This window comes from Podarcis vaucheri (assembly GCF_965113315.1).
Source record: "Podarcis vaucheri genome assembly, chromosome: 11".
NCBI lineage: Eukaryota > Metazoa > Chordata > Lepidosauria > Squamata > Lacertidae > Podarcis > Podarcis vaucheri.
In genome coordinates this window covers 44,791,973-44,812,669 of record NC_138749.1, presented here as the reverse complement: position 1 = coordinate 44,812,669, position 20,697 = coordinate 44,791,973, and the positions used below count along the sequence as shown (strand labels likewise).

Genomic DNA, 20,697 nt, shown 5'->3' with positions numbered 1-20,697 from the left:
TTTTGTAACTGTAAATCCTTCCACATCAAGAGTATCTTAATGAATGTGTAATCTAGGATCTCTGAACGCTCTGAACCATTCAGAATTGTTTCTAGCAATTAACCAAAGTTCTTTTACAATGCATTGCATATTCTCTCTCCTCAGTGATGGTACCGTCGCTCCACTAGAGCACCTATTGATGTTCACACAAGGAGGGCTTCACACAATTAAGGGGCGATTAGATCACATTGCTGCTCCCAGCCAAAGAGCAAGCGAGTTAAGCACTGAAGTCTGCAGCATGGAAATCTATGAATGCAGACTTGTGGTTTGAGGACCCGATCCCCGCATCGTGTAATGAAAACACATGGACATGTGATATAAGGTTAATGGGCAAGAAAAGGCCACAACTTTATTGATTACAGCAAGTGAAAAGGTATTGGCTTAGGCATTGGATTACGTCAATTGACTCCACGGACCAGACGTCGCAACACTATAGATCGCGCTAGGCTAAAACAAGTTGCCCGAAATGGGGGGAGTGGAAATTTAGGCTAGGGCTTTTGCCAAACCAGATCGCCTGCAAGCCCCAAATATATCAACAGGCACCTCTGACACCACGGAGCCTCCCTCCAGCCCCCTTAAGTTTTACAGCCACCCTAGCAAAACCACACAGGGATAGTAAAAGGGAAGGGGGTCCGGAAAATAGAGACAAAGAGCCGGGGGAGCGCGAGCGGCTGGGGCAAAATTCAAAGGTGCTAGGAGACACGTTAAGGGCTCTACTTGTGATAACAAGGAGGAAATAGGAGCGATATAAGTGAAAAGCAGCAGAAAACAGAAAAGGTAAGGCAAAACTTCCCTGTTAAAGGTCCTATTCCAAGTAGCTCCACGTGGTCGTCGCTGCTGAGCACACACAGACGAGACGAACGATCCAGACTCGCAACGGGACGACGAAGACTGAGGCCGCATGGCTGGCACAGCAGTGATTTACGCTGCCGTCCACGCCCCCTCGAAGGCACCTGGTTGGGTGCCTGCCCGTGGGCGTGGTGCCAGCCAGGTGAGTGGGAGGCAGGGGGCTAAAGCCCCCTGCTTCAGGCGGAGACCGGCTCCTGCCCACAACCACTCCCCTCTTTTGCAGGAGGAGAGTCTCTCTGTTTGGATTCCACATGTGTTGGAATCATAGAATTGCAGAGTTGGAAGAAATTGCGGGGTCATCTAGTCTGACCCCCTGCAATACAGGAATCTCAACGAAAGCATCCATGACAGATGGCCATCCAACCTCCAAGGAAGGAGAGTCCGCCACCTTCCAAGGGAGTCTGCTCTACTGTCAAACGACTCTTATTGACAGTTTAGTTGGAGTCTCCTATCTTGTAACTTGAATCCATTTGTTCGGGTCCTACCCTCTGAAGCAGGAGAAAACAAGCTTCCTCCATCTTCCATGTGACTGCCCTTTAGATATTTGAAGATGGCTATCATATCTCCCCTCAGGCTCCTCTTTTCCAGGCTAAACATACCCAGCTCCTTCAACCGTTCCTCATCAGGCTTGGCTTCCAAACCCTTGATCATGTTGGTCGCTCTCCTCTGCACACATCCCAGCTTCTCAATAGCCTTCTTAAATTGTGGTGCCCAGAACTGAACACAAAGAAGAATAGAGTGGTACTATTACTTCCTCTGATCAGAACACTATACTTCTGTTGATGCAGCATGGAACAGCATTAGCTTTCTTTTGCTGCTGCCTCACACTGTTGATTCATGTCGAGCTTGAAACCCATAACCAGAAACCTGTCTGATCAGGGGTCCAGAATGTGTGGAAGCCTTTGGATGTTGAGGTCTACATGTGTAAGCTGCCTTGTTGCAAGGTATCTGATCTTAACATGAAGATGTTGAGGTCAGGGCTAGAAGAAAGTTCCATTTTACCTTGAGCCCATGTAATTTCTTCTGCATGTGCTGAACTTACATTACAGACTCCTTTGGCTATAAAGGCTGATACGGGAGAGACATGTTTTGTTGCAGCTGGGGCAGATGAAAGTATCCAGTCATGCTGGCGCAGGTGTACCGTGGTGTACCATATTCATACACTTGCAGAAGTTATGCTGAACATGACTTACATGGGGCATGGTCAGCAGGTGGTGGTTAATACTGTACCTCTCCAAAAAAACCTGAGCTGCTGGTAGAACAATCTGCTCACTTTGTAAAAGTGTGTGTTTCTATGTAGATTGCAACTGCTGTCCACTATAAAGGCAGCCCCCAGCAAGTGGCAAAGGAGGAAGCCACATTTTATGAAGCAGCCATTTTGAATCCCCCAAAATTCAAAAAGCAGATTAGAACAGGGCTTTCTGGAGGTACCAAAATGGCAACTGCTACTATTCTCTTCCAGCCAAGGAATTTTAAATCGCCTCCCAAAAACTTGCTGAAACAATACAGCCCATTCAAAGGTGTATGAAACAAGTGTCAAATTGGTCCAGTCATAATGTCTGCTGACATGTGAATATGAAGAAGGCATTAAGGCAAGTTCCTCAGTACCTCAGCCTTAAATTCACTGTTCTGTTCCCCATCAACAGAGAATAATAGATTTATGTTGAGGATAAATGACCTAAAGAATGCACATTAAAAGTATCAAATATTGCAAAAATGGATCAAAGACAGGTGCAGAAAACTATTTTTATAGCATTTGGGCATGGATCTTAATTGGGGACATATTCATTTTAAATCCATTATTTTCACATACCAAGCAGAGACACAGAACATCCATTTATTGGAGGAAGATTGCTTCTGCCATCTTGCAAAACATGTATAGCCTGTTAATGCATTTTACCAGATTGTCAATTAGTAGTCAGGTGTGTTTTTTTAAATCACTTTAAGAAAATAGAAACATTTATTTTTACTCCAGTTGGCTGTTTCACGAAGCATTTTTCTGTTCTAACCAACTTCTGCAATGTTTTTCCCCTTTCTCTTTATTGGAATGAGGAGACACTTTGTTTACTTTTCTGCTTTTAACAGTTCAGACTGCTAAAACCAGTTAGAGAAGTGTTGCTGAATATTTGCTAGACGAAGAACACTGTTTACAAACAAGTAATCTGAAAATGTGCCAGACTGTATCAAATGGTTGATTTGATGGTGACAATTAATGCATTTGTTTCCACTATTGATAAGAAACCCCTAATTCATGGTATTAAGAAGTGCAAGCTCTAGTATGGAATGAATCTGAAATACTGCATGGCTTCGAGAGACGACTTTTTATGCTCAGAGTCTTTCCCATTCACTTCACTGCACAGGAATGCCCCATGCATGCCAACAGAAGAATCCACTGAGGAGAACTGTCAGGGGTTCAGGAGTAGAGACGCGGGACAGGGAGGAAACAGAGAGCGAGGGGGAGGAATCCGAAGGGAAGATGAGTGATGATGACGACCCGAGATCTCCGAGCCTGTCCAGTGAGTCAGAAGATTCTCAGAAGGGAGCACCAGTGGTCAGAGCAAGGGGGGGACCCAGGGGGACACCCCAGGAAGAAGGGACCAGAGAGGGTTCAGAGAGCAGCAGCTGGAAGTCAGGACCAACGTTCCCAGCTGAGAGCAGCGGGGAGAAAGGGGAACAGGCATCAGGTTCCGGAGGCTGTCAGCAGGAGGGAGGGCATGAGTCAGGAGTGGTCACGCCCTCATCAGGGAGCGAGGAAACGGTCAAGAGGAAGGTAGAGGGTTGGGCGCGCGCGCCAAGTTCAAATGCAGCGGAAGCTGGCGCAGTAAGCAGCCCGGAAAGGGAGCCAGGTCCCAAAGCCCGCCGCAAGGAGGCAGAAGGGTCCGGGGGGTCCTCATCAGCGTCAGAAGAGTCTAGGAAGGAGGGAACCCCGGGGGGCAGAGGGACCCAGCGGAGGAGGGAAAGGCGCAGAAGGTGGAGCAAGGCTAGGGTATTAAGTTGGTGTGCAGGAGGCGGGGAGTCAGACGGGACTTCGTCGGTCTAGAGTAAAAGACGTAGAGCTGCACGCTGCAGTTCGAAAATGAAACGTGTAAATCAATAAAGACTCTTATAAAGTGAACGCTGGCCAGCGTGGTCCTAAGTGAGCTGGGATCTGGTTGCAGCTCTGACAAGAATGTTTCCTTCCTGTTGACATATAAAAATGGCATCTGGGGCCAGGTCTGGTGTCAACATTCAGCACAGTCAAACAGCTGCTGGCTCTCTGTATCATAGCAGAACCTGGCAGCACTGATGCTTCCCTTGTACCAGCTGCAAGAGGCAGATTTCCCACAATGCACTGGAGCTATGCTACATTGGGCACTGCAGAAAATGTAAAATGGCAGCACGTAGCTACCCACAGCCACCAGCTAAGGCCATGGTCAGGAAACCCATTGATATAGGAGATAGAAGAGGAGGACAACAACAATGACATTTAGCCAACAGAACCCTCTCACCCAGAGCCTGCCATTGTTAATTCTTATTTTTAATAGGTCGAGAGGTTGGTACACTTGTACCCGGTCCATCTCTTCTTCACCAGAAAAAAACATCTGGCACAAGTCAATTCAATAGTTATATCTACATCTGCAGTGCAGTTGTGCTGGCAGGGGGTGAGGAAGAGCACATGTGCCCTATGCAGGCTTCCTTTTGCGACAAGAGACATGAAGGGAAGAAAGTCCTTTCTCTACTTCATGTCCCATACTGTACAGGCTTTCTTAGTGCAGAGCTAGGATGGTGACAAAGGGAAGAGTTTATTTCCTTTATGTTCTCCACTCTGCCACCAGCACCACTGACAGAAGGAAGCAGGCAGGTGTCCTGTCCACCCGCTACTACAGCTTCTCATCTTCCATGCCGCTCAACCGTCCCAATTTAAGCTGAACATCCTGGAATTACAGAAGCCATCCTGGCTTCTGATTAGATCCCAGAATGGTCCAGTGCTCTGGCATGAGTTAGCTGGCTTGTGCCAGAGTGCTGGACCAAAAGGTGCACATTTTTTGGTCTCATGCTCTGGCGTGAGTCAGTTGGCTCCTGAGAGAGCTTGGGATCAAAAAAAACTGAGCACCCCGATTTGGATCAGCCGGATGTTGGAGGGTATGATGGTGAGCAAGATGGTGGGACTTTCTACAGGAGCCCACCTCTTCTGATAACAGAAGTTCCACTTATTAGAAGTGGTGGGTAGTTGCAATGCAGCATAGACATGTTCATTTCCCATTCACTGGGTGGAATGTAAAACCAGTTCCTGGGCCCAATGAAATACAGTGGTACCTTGGGTTACATACGCTTCAGGTTACACACTCCGCTAACCCAGAAATAGTGCTTCAGGTTAAGAACTTTGCTTCAGAATGAGAGCAGAAATCATGCTCCGGCGGCGCGGCAGCAGCAGGAGGCCCCATTACCTAAAGTGGTGCTTCAGGTTAAGAACAGTTTCAGGTTAAGTACGGACCTCCAGAACGAATTAAGTACTTAACCCGAGGTACCACTGTATAGTGTTCATCTTAGGAATAAAACAGAAATGAAGGAGTTGAACTACCTTAGTATGAAAGCACACAAATACAGCCACCCACTTGGCTGACATTAATGCTACCAGGATGATCACCTTGAGAGTAAGAATTTCAAGGGATGCTTGCCTTTGGTTTTGAAGCACCAGCAAAGTAAATTCCTTAACACAAAGCTGGGAAGCCAGATGGTAATTTTCTTATGTGTGGGTGTGATGACATATCCGTACTGGTTTGTATATGCAGAATACTGAAAAATAAAGCTGCCTCCCCCCCCCCCCGAGTGTTTTGAAATCTGGCTTGAAATCTGCAGAGAACAAAAGACTAAAGTTCCTGTATAAAGAAAAGGTCCTAGTGCCAGTGAGAGAATATCTGGAAAGATGGTTGTACTGGAAAGAATCTCAGTCGTGAAAGTGTTTTTAAGGTATCTATCATTCCCAAAGTTTGCCAGTACAGTTAGTCAAGAAGATAGGGAACATCTCACCCTGCCAGTTCTGCTAAGGTTTGTTATCTCTCTGGAAAGAGATACACCCAATTCAAGGCTTTATATGTCTAGGATGTGAAGGAGATTTTGGCCATAGTAAATAAAACTCTTGCTTCAATTCACCAGGGAACTGTGGTGCTGGTAAGAGTGCCAGGTGAGGTCCCCAAGTCCAGGAGACCCTGAAGTTTAAGTAGAAAATGATAGAGACTTTTGTTTAAATAAGGATGAACATGAATTTCTTCTCTGAGGTGAGCTACCAGGGCAATCTTCAAGTTCCCCTTCAGACTGCCACTGCTGGTGGTCTACTGTCACTTTGTGACGGGGAGTACTGCTTGGGAAACATGGGGACATAAAGTGTCTAGATAAATTCTGTCTTTCTGTTCAGAGGAGAAGAAGATATTGACCCCCTTTCCCTCTAGACAGTTTGAATAAAAAGAAATATTTTCCATTCCAGGAGGGCAGAATCATCAAACTAAATGACCTCGTGACTCTGTAAGGAGAAAAGGTCCGCCCCCCGCCCCCCGTTTCCCTCAAGCATCTTTAAATAAATTATTCCTTGCTTTATCTTTCCACTCCCTCAAAACATTTCCACTTTTTGATAGAATGGCCACATTTTCCCATCTTTAATTCAGCATAACTTGTGGATGTAGAAACCATTATCTGTCTGCTGCAATCATATACTGTTGCTAATAAAATGGAAAAACGTTTAAATCGCAATCTTAAAAGCCAATTAAATATCTCAGCAGGAGAATTTTGTTTCATCTTCCTGATCAGCATACACAACCCATTGCCCTTTTGAAATAAGCTGCTAGTCATAGTTCAGTATGGTGTACTGGATGTTTGGGGTGTCAGATTAGGACCAGGGAGGTTCAGTAGATCTACACTCAGCAATGAAGTTTGTGGTGTGACCTTGGCTCAGTCTCTCTCCCCCCAACCTACCTCACAGGGTTGTTGTGAAAATGAGGGGGGAAACCCATGAGTTTATTAAAGGAACAGCAGCATAAAAATGGAACTAAGAGAATGCAGGAACACAGTCTTTTCCCGCATAAGGTTTGAAGCCCGAAGCAAAATGCAACCTTGAAAAAGGCAATTCATCTTACTATTCTCATGTTAAAGATCTATCTATCTATCTATCTATCTATCTATCTATCTATCTATCTAAAGGTTCTAAATATGCTTGTATTTAAACCTATTCTTCAGTTTGTTATTGCCCATGAATTAGTGCCCAGAAGCAATGCTTTTTTATCTTTAAGAGCTGGCACTGAAGTTAGTGTAGGAGGATGCAGCCTTCCCCTCCCTTCCTCTGCCACCGAAGAGCTATGCGTGAGGTGCAAGGTGGCAAAGGACAAGGATTATATTAGCTGCCCCACAATCCTGACACCAAGGTTTGCATCACCAGGCTTTGCGGATGCATAGTCTTATTAGAGGACTCTGCATGGATACAAATTCTGTCAAGGACTATGGCTAGGTGAACATCTGTTTGTGAGCTACTATCTGAGATTGTGAAAAGATTGTCAGGAGGTTGCAAGCGCAGCCTCCTTCCATTATTCGTGGCTGCTCTCCATGCGTTTTTCCAGAGAGAACCGTTTGAGAGCTGGTGAGAAGCAATTCAGCAACACAGCCAAATTGTTATAATTGGCACTTTTCAGAAGCATGCATACTGTATACTTCATTTTGCTTTGGATATAGTAATTGGTTCATCTCTCTAACCTTGTAATACTTCTATTATTTGAATCGGAATCACTTTGTAATTGTTTGCAATGACTGCTGAAATCAGCATCCAGTGTTTTGGGGCCGTAAAGTTATGCGGCTAAAATGAATGTACTTAGTGCCATTATATCGGTCATCATGAATCCTGATCTGAGGTTCCAAACATATTTTTTTTTTGTGGCCAAACAAAAGCCGTTGAAAGCAACACTACCGGTCAGCATAGGGTTTACATTCATTTCCATCATTCTCTCCGTTTCTGATTCAAGACTTCACATGCAAATGTGTAAAATGGCGCTACCCATGCCCAAGGAGGTGTCAAAAGACGTGAATAATCCAAAGTTTTGCAAGAGTAAAAAAAAAGAAAAGGGAAAAAGAGAGGAGGGAGGAAGCCCTTAAGAGAAAAGAGAACCCAACACAATCCAATGAGAACTCAATAGCCATAGAACACTGTCTGACTTGAGAGGGAGGGAAATGTAAAAACTAGATGGGAGTAGAGTAATGAAATGAAACTCTAACACATGGCATGATAAAAGTCTGCAATTTTATCAGGACAAGTTATTTGTTGTTTACTGCTGCAACCATTGTTTTCTCAAAAAAAATCTTCCGTACCATGAAAATAAATAAAAACAGTTAAGGGAGGGGGACTAGATGGGAGGGGGAATGAAATAGCTGAGAAAGGAGGGTGAATGAAGAGGGGCATAGATATATTAAAAAAGGTAGTAAAACTATCTCATGGTGCGGGTAAGTTATTTCCTGGTTCATACTGTAAATCTACTTTTTAAAATCCCTAGAGATGGAAGGAAGAGATGCCAGGAGAAATCCTAGTTGTTTTTCTTACTATAGTTAAGATTGAACACAATCATGTTCGCTTGACCACCAGCAACGCCCCCGCAAAAAAATAAAACAGGGGAGGAAAGCAATAATGTCCCAGTGCAGACGGAATATGCTTAGTTGTTGTTGTTTAGTCGTTTAGTCGTTTCCGACTCTTCGTGACCCCATGGACCAGAGCACACCAGGCACTTCTGTCTTCCACTGCCTCCTGCAGTTTGGTCAGACTCATGTTTGTAGCTTTGAGAACAATGTCCAACCATCTCGTCCTCTGTCGTCCCCTTCTCCTTGTGCCCTCCATCTTCCTCAACATCAGGGTCTTTTCCAGGGAGTCTTCTCTTCTCATGAGGTGGCCAAAGTATTGGAGCCTCAGCTTCACAATCTGTCCTTCCAGTGAGCACTCAGGGCTGATTTCCTTAAGAATGGATAGGTTTGATCTTCTTGCAGTCCATGGGACTCTCAAGAGTCTCCTCCAGCACCATAATTCAAAAGCATCAATTCTTTGGCGACCAGCCTTCTTTATGGTCCAGCTCTCACTTCCATACATCACTACTGGGAAAACCATAGCTTTTACTATACGGACCTTTGTCGGCAAGGTGATGTCTCTGCTTTTTAAGATGCTGTCTAGGTTTGTCATTGCTTTTCTCCCAAGAAGCAGGCGTCTTTTAATTTCGTGGCTGCTGTCACCATCTACAGTGATCATGGAGCCCAAGAAAGTAAAATCTCTCACTGCCTCCATTTCTTAGTGCATGCTTAGTGCACATTCCCAAACTGCCCATAATCTCAAATTAAGCAGGATTATAATATATAGAAGAATCCTTTGTTTTAGACACTGTATATGTTATATTGTGTTGCTTATATTGTGTTACAGCCAAACGTTAAGGATGAGCTAGAAATAGTTCTGACTCCTATTGCTGAGCCATTCTTGCTATCTACACTCCAAGGGATGTGTTGCAAACTGTTCACCACACCTGAATGTTTCATTGCTGGCCTGACCATTTATGTATGAATATGAATTATGTTATTACAAGGCCAACCTTTCCACGTAGATTATTGCACTCTTGTCTAAACAGGGCGGTGGGGAGTGGGGGGAGGATTAAAAGACATTCATAGTATAAATCTCTTCGTAATAAGCATATGTGACAAACTAATTATGTCAGCAGGTCTGCAGTCACCAGTCTTGCTAGATAAGCAACTAGCTGAGAGACCAGGAAAGACAACCTCTGCAATCTGCTTTGAAGCAGATGTCAGTGTTGGAAAGCAAAAATAATTCAGGGTTTGGATGGCTGCCTTTTAGAACTGCCACACATCATGTGTCCAGTGCTTCTGCTTGAGGAGATGAGGCAACCGAATTAATGCTACAGTTTTTAGCACCAAATAAACGATGGCACTACCAGAGTGTTTAGTTCTGTTAATATATTGGTGAGGCCAATGGAGCTCATTTTTAGGAGACGGGGACAAGCCAAAACATTTTTATTTAGAGAACAATTTATCTGGGGTTGCTGTAGATGGATGACATAACTTATTTCATTTGGGTGCTTGGCTGAGTTGCTACTGAAGTCCAGGACAATCTGGAAACCCAGCTAAAAAAAGTCAAAAGGTATTCCGAAGCAGTACAGGCAAGTTTCGCCTATCCCTATGGGTAGGAGAGAAAGTATTGCTTTTTGCAATATACAAAGCTTCTTTAACTATCTCAGTCTTTTTAAGTTATGAAAGTTAATGGGTTGCTATGGTCTTTCAAAAGTCTCTTATCAGCCGAAGTCTGAATACATGAAGTAGTCTACATTTGCAAAAGTGTGGAATGGGCTTTTAGCCACATGACTCCCATTAACCTTATGTTCAGATGTTCAGCTAGCCTTTCACAATGCTTTGAAGCTTGCCTCTTATAACTCTTCCTTCTACCTCTTATCATGGAGCAAAACACGTCGCCTCTAAATGCAATAAAATGAGAGGGGTTTTGCCCAGGCAATCTAGATGCAAGACATACTCCTTCAGAAGCTAAAAAAATAGTTTTTGAAATAGTTGTAGCGTTACTTTATGATACTGATGTACATTGTACTTGCTTTAATTAAGATATTTTTGTAACACGCCCTGGGAGCATTTGGTGAAGTACAACTAATAAATGCATAAATAAATAAATTGATCAGAAACAAATGGCTTGGCCATAGTTTCCCCTGCTCCATCCCCAATTTCCTCCTAAACATACATTGGTACCTTGGGATAAGAACTTAATTCATTCTGGAGGTCTGTTCTTAACCTGAAACTGTTCTTAACCTGAGGCACCACTTTAGCTAATGGGGCCTCCTCCTGCTGCTGCGCCGCCGGAGCACAATTTCTGTTCTTATCCTGAAGAAAAGTTCTTAACCCTGGGTTAGCGGAGTCTGTAACCTGAAGTGTCTGTAACCTGAAGTGTATGTAACCTGAAGCGTATGAAACCCAAGGTACCACTGTACTTGCATAAAAGCTAGGTAACAGGCAACAGTTACCCATGTACCTTCCAGCATGTGAACATCAACATCGTTCATCAAGCCACTTTGGGGCCATGAAAAAAAGTAGCAGTTTTAGTTAGAGGTTCATACATTTTCTTCTTTTTTTACAGTGTGGCAGGAAGATGCAGGGGCACCCATGGAGAGCCTGGGAAGCAAGAGAACAGGTATGCAAGGAAAGAGTGGCATCTTCAACTATACCTTAAAATAAATACAGTAAGAGTCGGACCAGCTTATGCAATGTTTTCAAAGTAATGCAATATGCCCAAGTTTCACAGCTCTAATATTTTGCTGAGCTTGGGCTCAAAATGCATTGTCAAGACATGGGTGGCAGTCATCTAGACTGGGTTATGTATAGGCTCTACTTCCTGAGAAACACACACAACTGTACAAGCTGTGATACACAAATAGAACCTACCAAGATCTAGTAAGTCACTCACTCCAGAAAATTATTTGCTACCATAACTAGCTTTGATTATCCACCAAGAATGGCTTCAGATGACTCTTCTGCTGTATACAGTATATCCTTTATGATTGTATACAATCTCTGTTGATGACAATGGAGATGATGATAGTCAACTTATTGCCCACAATTCACTAGCAGATCCCAAGGTGGGTCACAACAAGCTAAAATTCAACATCAAAAGCCAGCCCAAACAAATTGCAGTCATGGGAACAGAGTTATGCTTTGGATATTACTGCTTCTTTTTGCTCTAAATTATGAATGCTTGGCCATATGGTTCTAGAACAGTGGTTTTTTTAAAAAAAATATGCTGATTGATTCCCAGAACAACATAACCATTGCTGTTTCCCAACAATATTGTAGAAAATGCTATACTTTTCTTTAAACAGAATGTCCTTTATTGAGAACCCAACTGGATGTGATGGTGGAATCCATGTTTATTTAGTCATATATCATCCATGTTAATGCCTAAAAGAGGGTAAGCAGTGGGATCTACTTTTCACACCAAAAAAAGAATGCACATGTGCAGTGAGCTGACCCCTATCCCAGGCTTCATCATTCAGGCATTTCTCTCCCAAGCTCAAATCACAGCCAGTTACCCAATAGTTAAAGTTAAAGGGACCCCTGACCATTAGGTCCAGTCATGACCGACTCTGGGTTTGCGGCGCTCAGCTCGCTTTATTGGCCGAGGGAGCTGGCGTACAGCTTCCGGGTCATGTGGCCAGCATGACTAAGCCGCTTCTGGCGAACCAGAGCAGCGCATGGAAAAGCCGTTTACCTTCCCGCCGGAGCGGTACCTATTTATCTACTTGCACTTTGATGTGCTTTCGAACTGCTAGGTTGGCAGGAGCAGGGATCGAGCAACGGGAGCTCACTCTGTTACGGGGATTCGAATCACCGACCTTCTGATTGGCAAGTGCTAGGCTCTGTGGTTTAACCCGCAGCACAACCCACATCCCACCCAGTAGTTAGGTTGGGACAAAAAAGCCTGAAATGATGGAGGAGGTGAGGTAGGGCAAAGAGTCAGTTATTATTACCTGTATTCTCATAGGAACATACAAAGCTCAGTACCAAGTCAGATCATTGGCCTATCTAGCTCATTATTGTCTATACTGACTAGGGTTGACTGGTGGCTCTCTAGGGTTTCAGGCTGTGGACAGTCCCAAACCTTCCTTGAGGTGCTGGGGTTTGAACCTGGGACCTTCTGTATGCAAAGCAGATGCTCTACCACTAAGCTATGGGACTTCTGAAAGGTAGACAGTAATCTCACCCCGACCTGTTTTGGAATGAGACACGTCAAGAACAAACACAGCTGGCCCCAGGGATGGAAGAAAAAAATGGATTCAGTGTGCATTCAAAACCTAATCTGCAAATTTGCACTCCCAAAACAATATCCAAACCACAACAAAGTTATCTTTCAGAATTTGAACATATCTGAATTTTGCAATGAAGTTCTCCTACCAATGTTTATAAAAAACGCACATATTAGGGAGGAAAGTGTGCATTAAAATGAAGGTATTAGTGAAAATAACACAGAAATGTATTATAAATGGGGAAATTTGTTACAAATATGTGTATGTTAGTCAAAAGTGCGTATATTTGGAAAAATGGATGCCAAGATGACACAGTTTCTTGAGGCTTATATTACAAAGGGGGAAATTGTAAATTGCAGCAAAATGTGGCGAACTAAATTTAACATTGGGAAAACAAAACAAAAAATCCCTCAAGAAACTGAAATTAACAGATACTTCCACCCCTAATGATTCCATCATATTTGGTATGGCTGTGCCAAGCCAATGAATTGCTATCTTTAGATGCCTGCATAACTTCAGGCTGATGTGAAATTTTGGTTGAAAATACTAAGCCATGGCTGCTGTGCTTCCTTTTTGAAGACCCTTCTCCCTACAGCTTCAAAGTGATACCAAGATGAGGAGCGTGAAAATATGGTAAACTGTGGCCCGTTGTTCTGCTATGTTGCATATCATCTTGGGTGGATGCACCGTGGCCACAACAACTGATTCCAGGAAGCTGTGGCAATACAGAGATCCTAAGTCATAAACAGGTGTGTGTGTGTGTGTGTGTGTTTTAAAAATGTGCATAAACATTTGCTGGAGCAACTGCGTGCCAGCCAAAAGTTCAGTATTTTACAATATTGTTACTTGCTCACTTTTGAAGTTCTGCGGCTCAGTGACAGGTTCATTTGCAGAACATGACGAGCAAGTGTAAAAAACTCTTTGCATTAATGAAAGTTGCAAAACCCAAATGCCTTAAAGACTTGATGGAGACACACTGCACACAAAAACAATACACAGCCAACCACATAAAAAACTTCTCAGGGCCTAGAATTGGTGTGCTGTTGTTTTTTAAGAATTTAATTCAAGATCTGTACTATCAGTTTATTTCTTTTCCAGTTCAGAATCCAATACAGAGCTAAGTATGTTTAAGTCCATTGATTTCACTGGGACTGAGAACACTTAACTCTGTGTTTATTCAAGGGCAGAGCTTCACTAATAAGTTTCTATTTCTACTTTGCTGTTGTTTTGTGTGCCAATGTCTTTGATCATTACTGTATGTTTTCTTTCCCCCCACTACTTAGATATAAAAGATTGTTTTAAAAATGATTGTACCCATCCTTAATTATGAACACCTTTTTTGAAGTGCAAACATTTAAACAGCAATACAAATTAGGCTTTCAGCCAATTAACACTGACATTTCAGCATCTGGCAGGAAAGATGGAACGACAATAAATTATTTGACCGCTCCCTGCATTGGTATGCTAACAAATCAAAGTGATAATGGGCAGTCCTTGATCACCATTGTTAATTAATTTTTTATGACTACTTTTACAACACTGAAGAAGAAATCTGTTCACGAGTAATATTTCAGTTTCAATGATTTCACAAAGGTTGGGCAGGTTGTGGTTTCACCTCAGTATTTTCTCTGCATTCTCTTCCTATGATTTTAATGCAAAGGTTGCTTTTTGCCCTCCAACTCGCTCTCCTTTAGTGTCCTGTTGTTGTTTTATAGAAGTTGCAATGCTGCAGGGAAGGATGTGTGTGTTTCATCCACTGAAACACAAATAACATATTCGGTACTTTACGGAGCTAATATATTAATAATGGATAAGTAAATAAATAATGTATTTCTAGCCCATCTTTTTTGGCAAGGCAAGTTACAACAAATGGAAGCAACGTTAAGGGGTTGTATCCCTTGGGGCCATCTTGCTCTGGTCAATGGAGCGTCCACCCATTTCTCCCCTGTAGCCACCCCCTCCTCAAAATCTGCTCTAGAAGGTTGGGGAACCCCACCCTCAGGGCAGATTTTGGGGTGGTGAAAGGAGAAAACAGAGAAATCCCATTGGATACAATCCTAAAATTTAAAATAGAATAGGGTGGTGAAAAATAAATAACATTAAAAGAACACTAAGAGATAAAACTGTTCTTAAATCAATCACAAAAACCCCAAATTGAAACTGGGGTTTTAAAAAAAGAAAATGCCTTTAGAATTTTCCAAATGACCAACAGAGAGAGGTCCATATGAATTTCCTGGAGTACATGATGATGGTGGCTTCCTGACCTTCAAGGAAGGACCAATGGCACAGCCTCTGCATGACATGCATAAGGCCTCAGGTTCAAGATGGAAGGATCTGACATTAAGGGAACCTTCACTGATAAGTGGGGAATCAACTTTTAACATATACATGATGGCACAAGTAGTTTTTTTAAAACTTCCCCATGGAAAATTGGAAGCTGTTACATAGAGTCCTCTTGTAGGGAGGAAATAGTGTACTGTGGTGCCTCGCAAGACGAAAAGAATCCGTTCTGTGATTCTCTTCGTCTACTGGTTTTTTCGTCTTGCGAAGCAAGCCCATTAACGGATTAGCGGATTAGCGCTATTAGCGCCTTTTAGCGGCTTATCGGCTTATCGGATCAGCTGATAAGCGGCTTAGTGGCTTAGAAAAAAGGGGGGAAAGGGGGGAAAACCCGCAGGAACTTGCAAGACATTTTCGTCTTGCGAAGCAAGCCCATAGGAGATTCGTTTTGCGAAGCACCTCCAAAACGGAAAACTCTTTCGTCTAGCGAGTTTTCCGTCTTGCGAGGCATTCGTCTTGCGGGGCACCACTGTATTTCAGGGGTGCTCAAACTTTTTTCAAAGAGGGCCAGATTTGATGAAGTGAACATGCATGAGGGCCAACCAAAGTTTTTTGCAATTTTACCCCAGAGTTGTTGAGCTTTTTATAGGATTGAAGTTGTTGAGCTATTTTTAGGGTTTTACCCCAGGACATATACTGCCACAGGGGCCGGATTAAATTGACTGGCAGGCCAGATTGGGACCTTGAAACAGACTTTGGACATGCCTAGTGTATGTGCACATTCTGAACAAGACCCATATTTGTAGTCATAGATTAGTGTATGAACCAGCCACATGCTCATTGTAGCCATGGTAACAGGGTCATGGCACTCCAGTGACATTTTCAACACATCTTTACATTCTCCTTAACCTTTGGTAACTGAAATAAAAAGATAATTATCTTTTGTTTGATCCTTAACAGTATTCAGCAATCACCCTTTGTGAGCCAAATCAATTAACAGCCAACTGGCCTGCTGACCAGTGTCATTCCCACACATTTCCTGTCTGACCTCTTCCTGTTATCCTTTCCTCTTCCTCTATTGGAAGCCTTTTTCAGCAGCGGAAAGAGAGGAATGAAATGGGCATGTTTCCCCGTTTGCTTCTAGTAAAACATTAAGAAATATTTTTATTACAGGCAAGCCAAATCTTCTCTCCTGTAAAGGTTTCCTATTTAATTTTACTATATTTTAAAACTTGGCTAATAAGTATCTTGAAGCCATAGCAAACGACAGCGATTCAGCACAGCCTTTTTTTTTTGTGAGGCTTACAGCTTTAGGGGAACATTTGCAGCATGGTGTGCAGGAAATTGGGCGTGCAGTTCCAATTAATCCGAGGAAACAAGTATCGTGTTTTTTAAAAGTAGCAATATATATATATATGAAATATTCATAATATTTACAATGAGAAATCCACCACACCCATTATGCAATTCCTCTTTAGAACATGGGAGCTTAGTCCTCCCCTGTCAGGCTTCAAGGAATCCGCTACCTCCCACTGTGGCAGCCAAGAAGCAAATAAACAAGAAGAATTTCTTATCAAATTATTTATTCACTATGCACAGAGAGAGACGAAGGAAAGCAGTCTCCCCTAGATAATGGCGATGCTCTGAGTAAAGTCCCACCCCCTTCATCTCTCCTATTCTACGTCATCCCTGCGGCAGCTAAGCTGAGCTTTCTGCCTCTGAGCTTTCTGTTCTATCACCCTTAATGCCCGCCAGGTCCTGGGACAGAGGTGGTCAGGAATGCTTTCCAAGGACACAGAGTCTGTCAGCTGTCTCTCCCCTGGTGCTTCTTCTTCTTCCTGTTGTTCTTCCAGTATTTCCCAGCTTCTGCCCCCGGCAGCCTCTGAACTATGCCCTTCTGCAAACCGCTGTTCTAAATCTATACTGTCCTCCTCTTCTCAGGAAGGTTCAGGAGAAGGTGGGGGGCAGACCCCACCATTCCTCCTCAGTTCAGCCCCTGACACCCCTCCTCACAAGGACTGTTTCAGTTATAATAAGCTACATTAATTATTTTTATTAAAAAGAATGCTGGAATTCATAGAACTATGTGAAGCAATAGTCCAAGCCCTCTCCCATTCCTAGCCAAGTTGCAAGGTAAGAACATCTGGATATATGTACATCACCACTCCGATATTCAGCTTACATAATACTGTATAAAAACACATTTACAGTGCAATCCTATAAATGCTGTGTCCAGGACTGCACTGTAAACAGTGCATTGTTGGCTTGTTCTCATAGTTCTTTTCCCTGAAACAAACCACAAGTGATGGCTCACACATAACCACTGGGGCGATTTGAGTAGCATGAACCAGCAGACCTGCCTGGTTCCCAGTAAACCATGGTTTGTTTCCCTCATTAGCATTATATTCAACCAAGGCCAGTGACATTAAGCCTATTAAACTACATGGGGATCACGTTCACCAACATCTGTGAGGCCCCAGTTCTCCTGTATCCTTCCCCAGTTTTAAATGTGCACCATCACATTAATAACCACATCACAACATAATTAAAATACCTGAGATATAACTGGAACGATAATGACAAAGCAGATCAAGGCTGCAATCCTATGCACGCTTGCCCAGGGAGAAAGCCCAACAGAAGACCATCAGTGGGACTGACTTCCGTGTAAACACACACATCTTAGTAGTTCCCAGCCAGTTTCTTAAATGTTCTAGGTAAGCCAAAAATAAGCCACAGGCAGATTCTGATGACTTAAATACCAGTTTAGGTGAAAGCAAAATAAACATCACTCAGCATCCTGTGATGCTATAGCAAAGTAATGATACAATTTAATAATCTCCTTAAAATGCTTCAAAGGCAAGGAGCTAGCAATTATAGGGAACAGAAGTGGCATAAAGCACAAAACAACTAACATTCCTGGGGGGAGGAGCTGCCATTAATAAAGGTCACATCCACACCATACATTTAAAACACATGGCTTCCCCCTGAAGAATCTTGGCACATCTTAATAAAATGGAGACTTACCTTTCGCAAGCTCTGACAGTCCATGCAGCAATTATCCACAAGGAGATACTAAAAACCAAGAGTACAGTTCCTGGACATATTGTCATTAAAGTCTTCATAACAAAACGAGTATTGAAGTTTATCTTATTTAGTGCTCCAATGCTTCTGGATGAGGCATCAGTGAAAAGTTTGCTATGCAAAAGCATAACTCTGGCAATAAGATATAGTCTTAAGAACATTGGTATGGATAAAATTATATCCACATCAGCTATTGTTGTAGATGGCGTGTAGGAAAAGGCAAGCCGAGCTGTCCATGTGAATGTATAGTTGCCAGGGATAGGATGTATAGCACACACCAAGATTTCCAGGCAGATGAAGAAAATGCGCTCATAAGTCATGGCTATTCTCCAATCATCTGCTCCATTGTCCACCATGAACAGCTGAAAGAGAATTGCAGAAGACTGACTTTAGCGAAATATTTGAAGAGATGTATAAAGAACATCAGTCATATTCTGAAAAAATAATTCATTTGAAAACATTAAAAACGTGGTGTTTTCTTCCTTATTTTTTACTTCAGGCATTATTCAGAATCTCTATCACACACACAGCTCCATCTAATGTTGAAATGAAATCCGTATATATGTTGTTGGGGTAACGAAGTTCCTTATGTTATTCACTCAAACGCTAATAACAACTTAAGACACATTTACTTTACTGCTTTGTAAATAGCTGGCCTAATCATTAATTCCTCACCACAAATGAACAATGAATAAGGTGAACAATTAAAAACAGGTTAGTTATGAGGGAGATATTGGAGTGACTGGTTGGGTGGTGAATCCATATGTATTGGTAGAAGTATGGGAGAATAATGGAGTGAACGGCGTCGGCTGAGAAAGTATTGCATGATTTGTGTAGATGTAAGACAGAATTTAGGTGTGATATGTTAGTGGGGTGAGTGTTGTATATCTTGAGTCAGGCTGAAGATGGAAGGGATCCCTGGCTCTTACAATATTTTCAAAATCCGCTGCTATGTTTTTGATTTTGAAGGGCAATCGTACTGTTTCATACTGAACTGCATTTCTGTTTTGTACTCTGTTGGAGTTTTTATGGTTTGTTTTAGAAATATAATTGTCAGGCTGCTGCCAGAGACTCCCAGGGCTGGTTGCCCAGGAACATACAAAGACAAGGAATGTTCTTACCGCCTGCTTTTTCCCCAGTATTTACAGAGGGGCTGTAGAACCCAGCCTCTTGGATAATGGCGTTGTCCCGAGTGAATCTCCACCCCCACCCCCCGCGTCTCCCACTTCCTCATTCATCATCCTCATCACCTCCTCTATGGATGCTGGTACGTGCCCTCTGTCTTTGAGCTCTTTGCTCTCCTACTTTCAAGGCTCGCCGGGTTCTGGGAGGGGGGGATGAAACTGTGAAATCTGCTATGATTAAATGGGCACAAGATGTTGGACATAATATTATGTTTGCTGACTGGGAACAGTTATGGACCACAGGTATGAAGTTCACGGCATGTAATGCCTTAAAAGAGAATATTATGAAAATGATATATAGGTGGTACATAACCCCAGTCAAGCTTGCAAAAATCTATCACTTGCCCGATAATAAATGTTGGAAATGTAGGGAAACTGAAGGTACATTCTTTCACCTTGGGTGGACGTGCCCTAGGATTAAGGCTTTTTGGGAAATGATATATAATGAATTCCTCATTCATCATCCTCATTCATTCATCCTCATTCATCCTCATTCACTTCCTCATTCATCATCCTCATCACCTCCTCTATGGATGCTGGTACGTGCCCTCTGTCTTTGAGCTTTTTGCTCTCCTACTTTCAAGGCTCGCCGGGTTCTGGGAGGGGGGGTCTGGAACACTTTCTAAAGACACTGCATACGTCAGCTGTTGCCCCCCTGGTGCTTCCTCTTCCTCCTCTCCCATTATTTCCCCTCATCTGCCTTTGAGCTGTGACCTCCCTCAAACCCCTGTTATAAATCTAAACTGTCTTCCTCTTCTCTAGAAGGGTCAGGCTGGGGAGGTGGTCTCCACCATTCCTCCTCTGCACAGTCCCGGACAATAATACAATCATACTGTATGATATTTCTTATTTTGAAAACTGCCTGGAGCCTGTCTTAGTTTAAGCAGTATATAGGGCAGTATACAACTAACCTGTCCCATCAGCACAAGGTTTTCTGCTTGCACAATGAGACTTTGCTCCCTCTCCTCCTCCATGTGCTCCACAACCCCCCAAAATCTACTCCAGAGTGTTGTGAGAATGCCCAGAACAGATCTGGGGAAGGGATGGAGAGATGAGATGGGAAGAACATACTGTGGTGCAAACAGAAATCCTTGCGCTGATGGAACGTTCACTTAGTGCTATGTCAGATTCCAGCCATATGGAAAAAAATTAATGTACAGCAAATATTTTCGTAAACTGAGCATTTTTACATGAATATCCCCATGGCCCAGAAGCACTATGGATTAGAAAAAATCCCAACAGAAGCATGGCTCAAGTTATCATTATTGTGTTTCTATGGAATTATAGCTAACTGGTTGCTGTTGGGTCTGACTCTAATACATGATGTCTACTTCTGCCATCAATAATCTTCCTCACCTTTTCAGGCTTCTTGGTAGACAATCCCACCATTAAACCGGAAGGATACTACAGCTTCTCACATGACTGAGTATCTTCAGAAAGTATGTGTTTGAAAA

General features: G+C 42.9%; 1 protein-coding gene across 2 annotated transcripts in view; it reads right to left on the bottom strand.

Annotated features, from left to right (window-relative positions):
* The window catches only part of KCNN2 (potassium calcium-activated channel subfamily N member 2), a 91,178-nt gene that overhangs the window by 47,183 nt on the left and 23,298 nt on the right, over positions 1-20,697 (bottom strand). For both annotated transcript variants that reach the window (XM_082191567.1, XM_082191566.1), the window contains one exon: positions 18,003-18,421. In XM_082191567.1, coding sequence (XP_082047693.1) covers positions 18,003-18,421 — 419 coding nt within the window. The remainder of the gene's footprint in view (positions 1-18,002; positions 18,422-20,697) is intronic.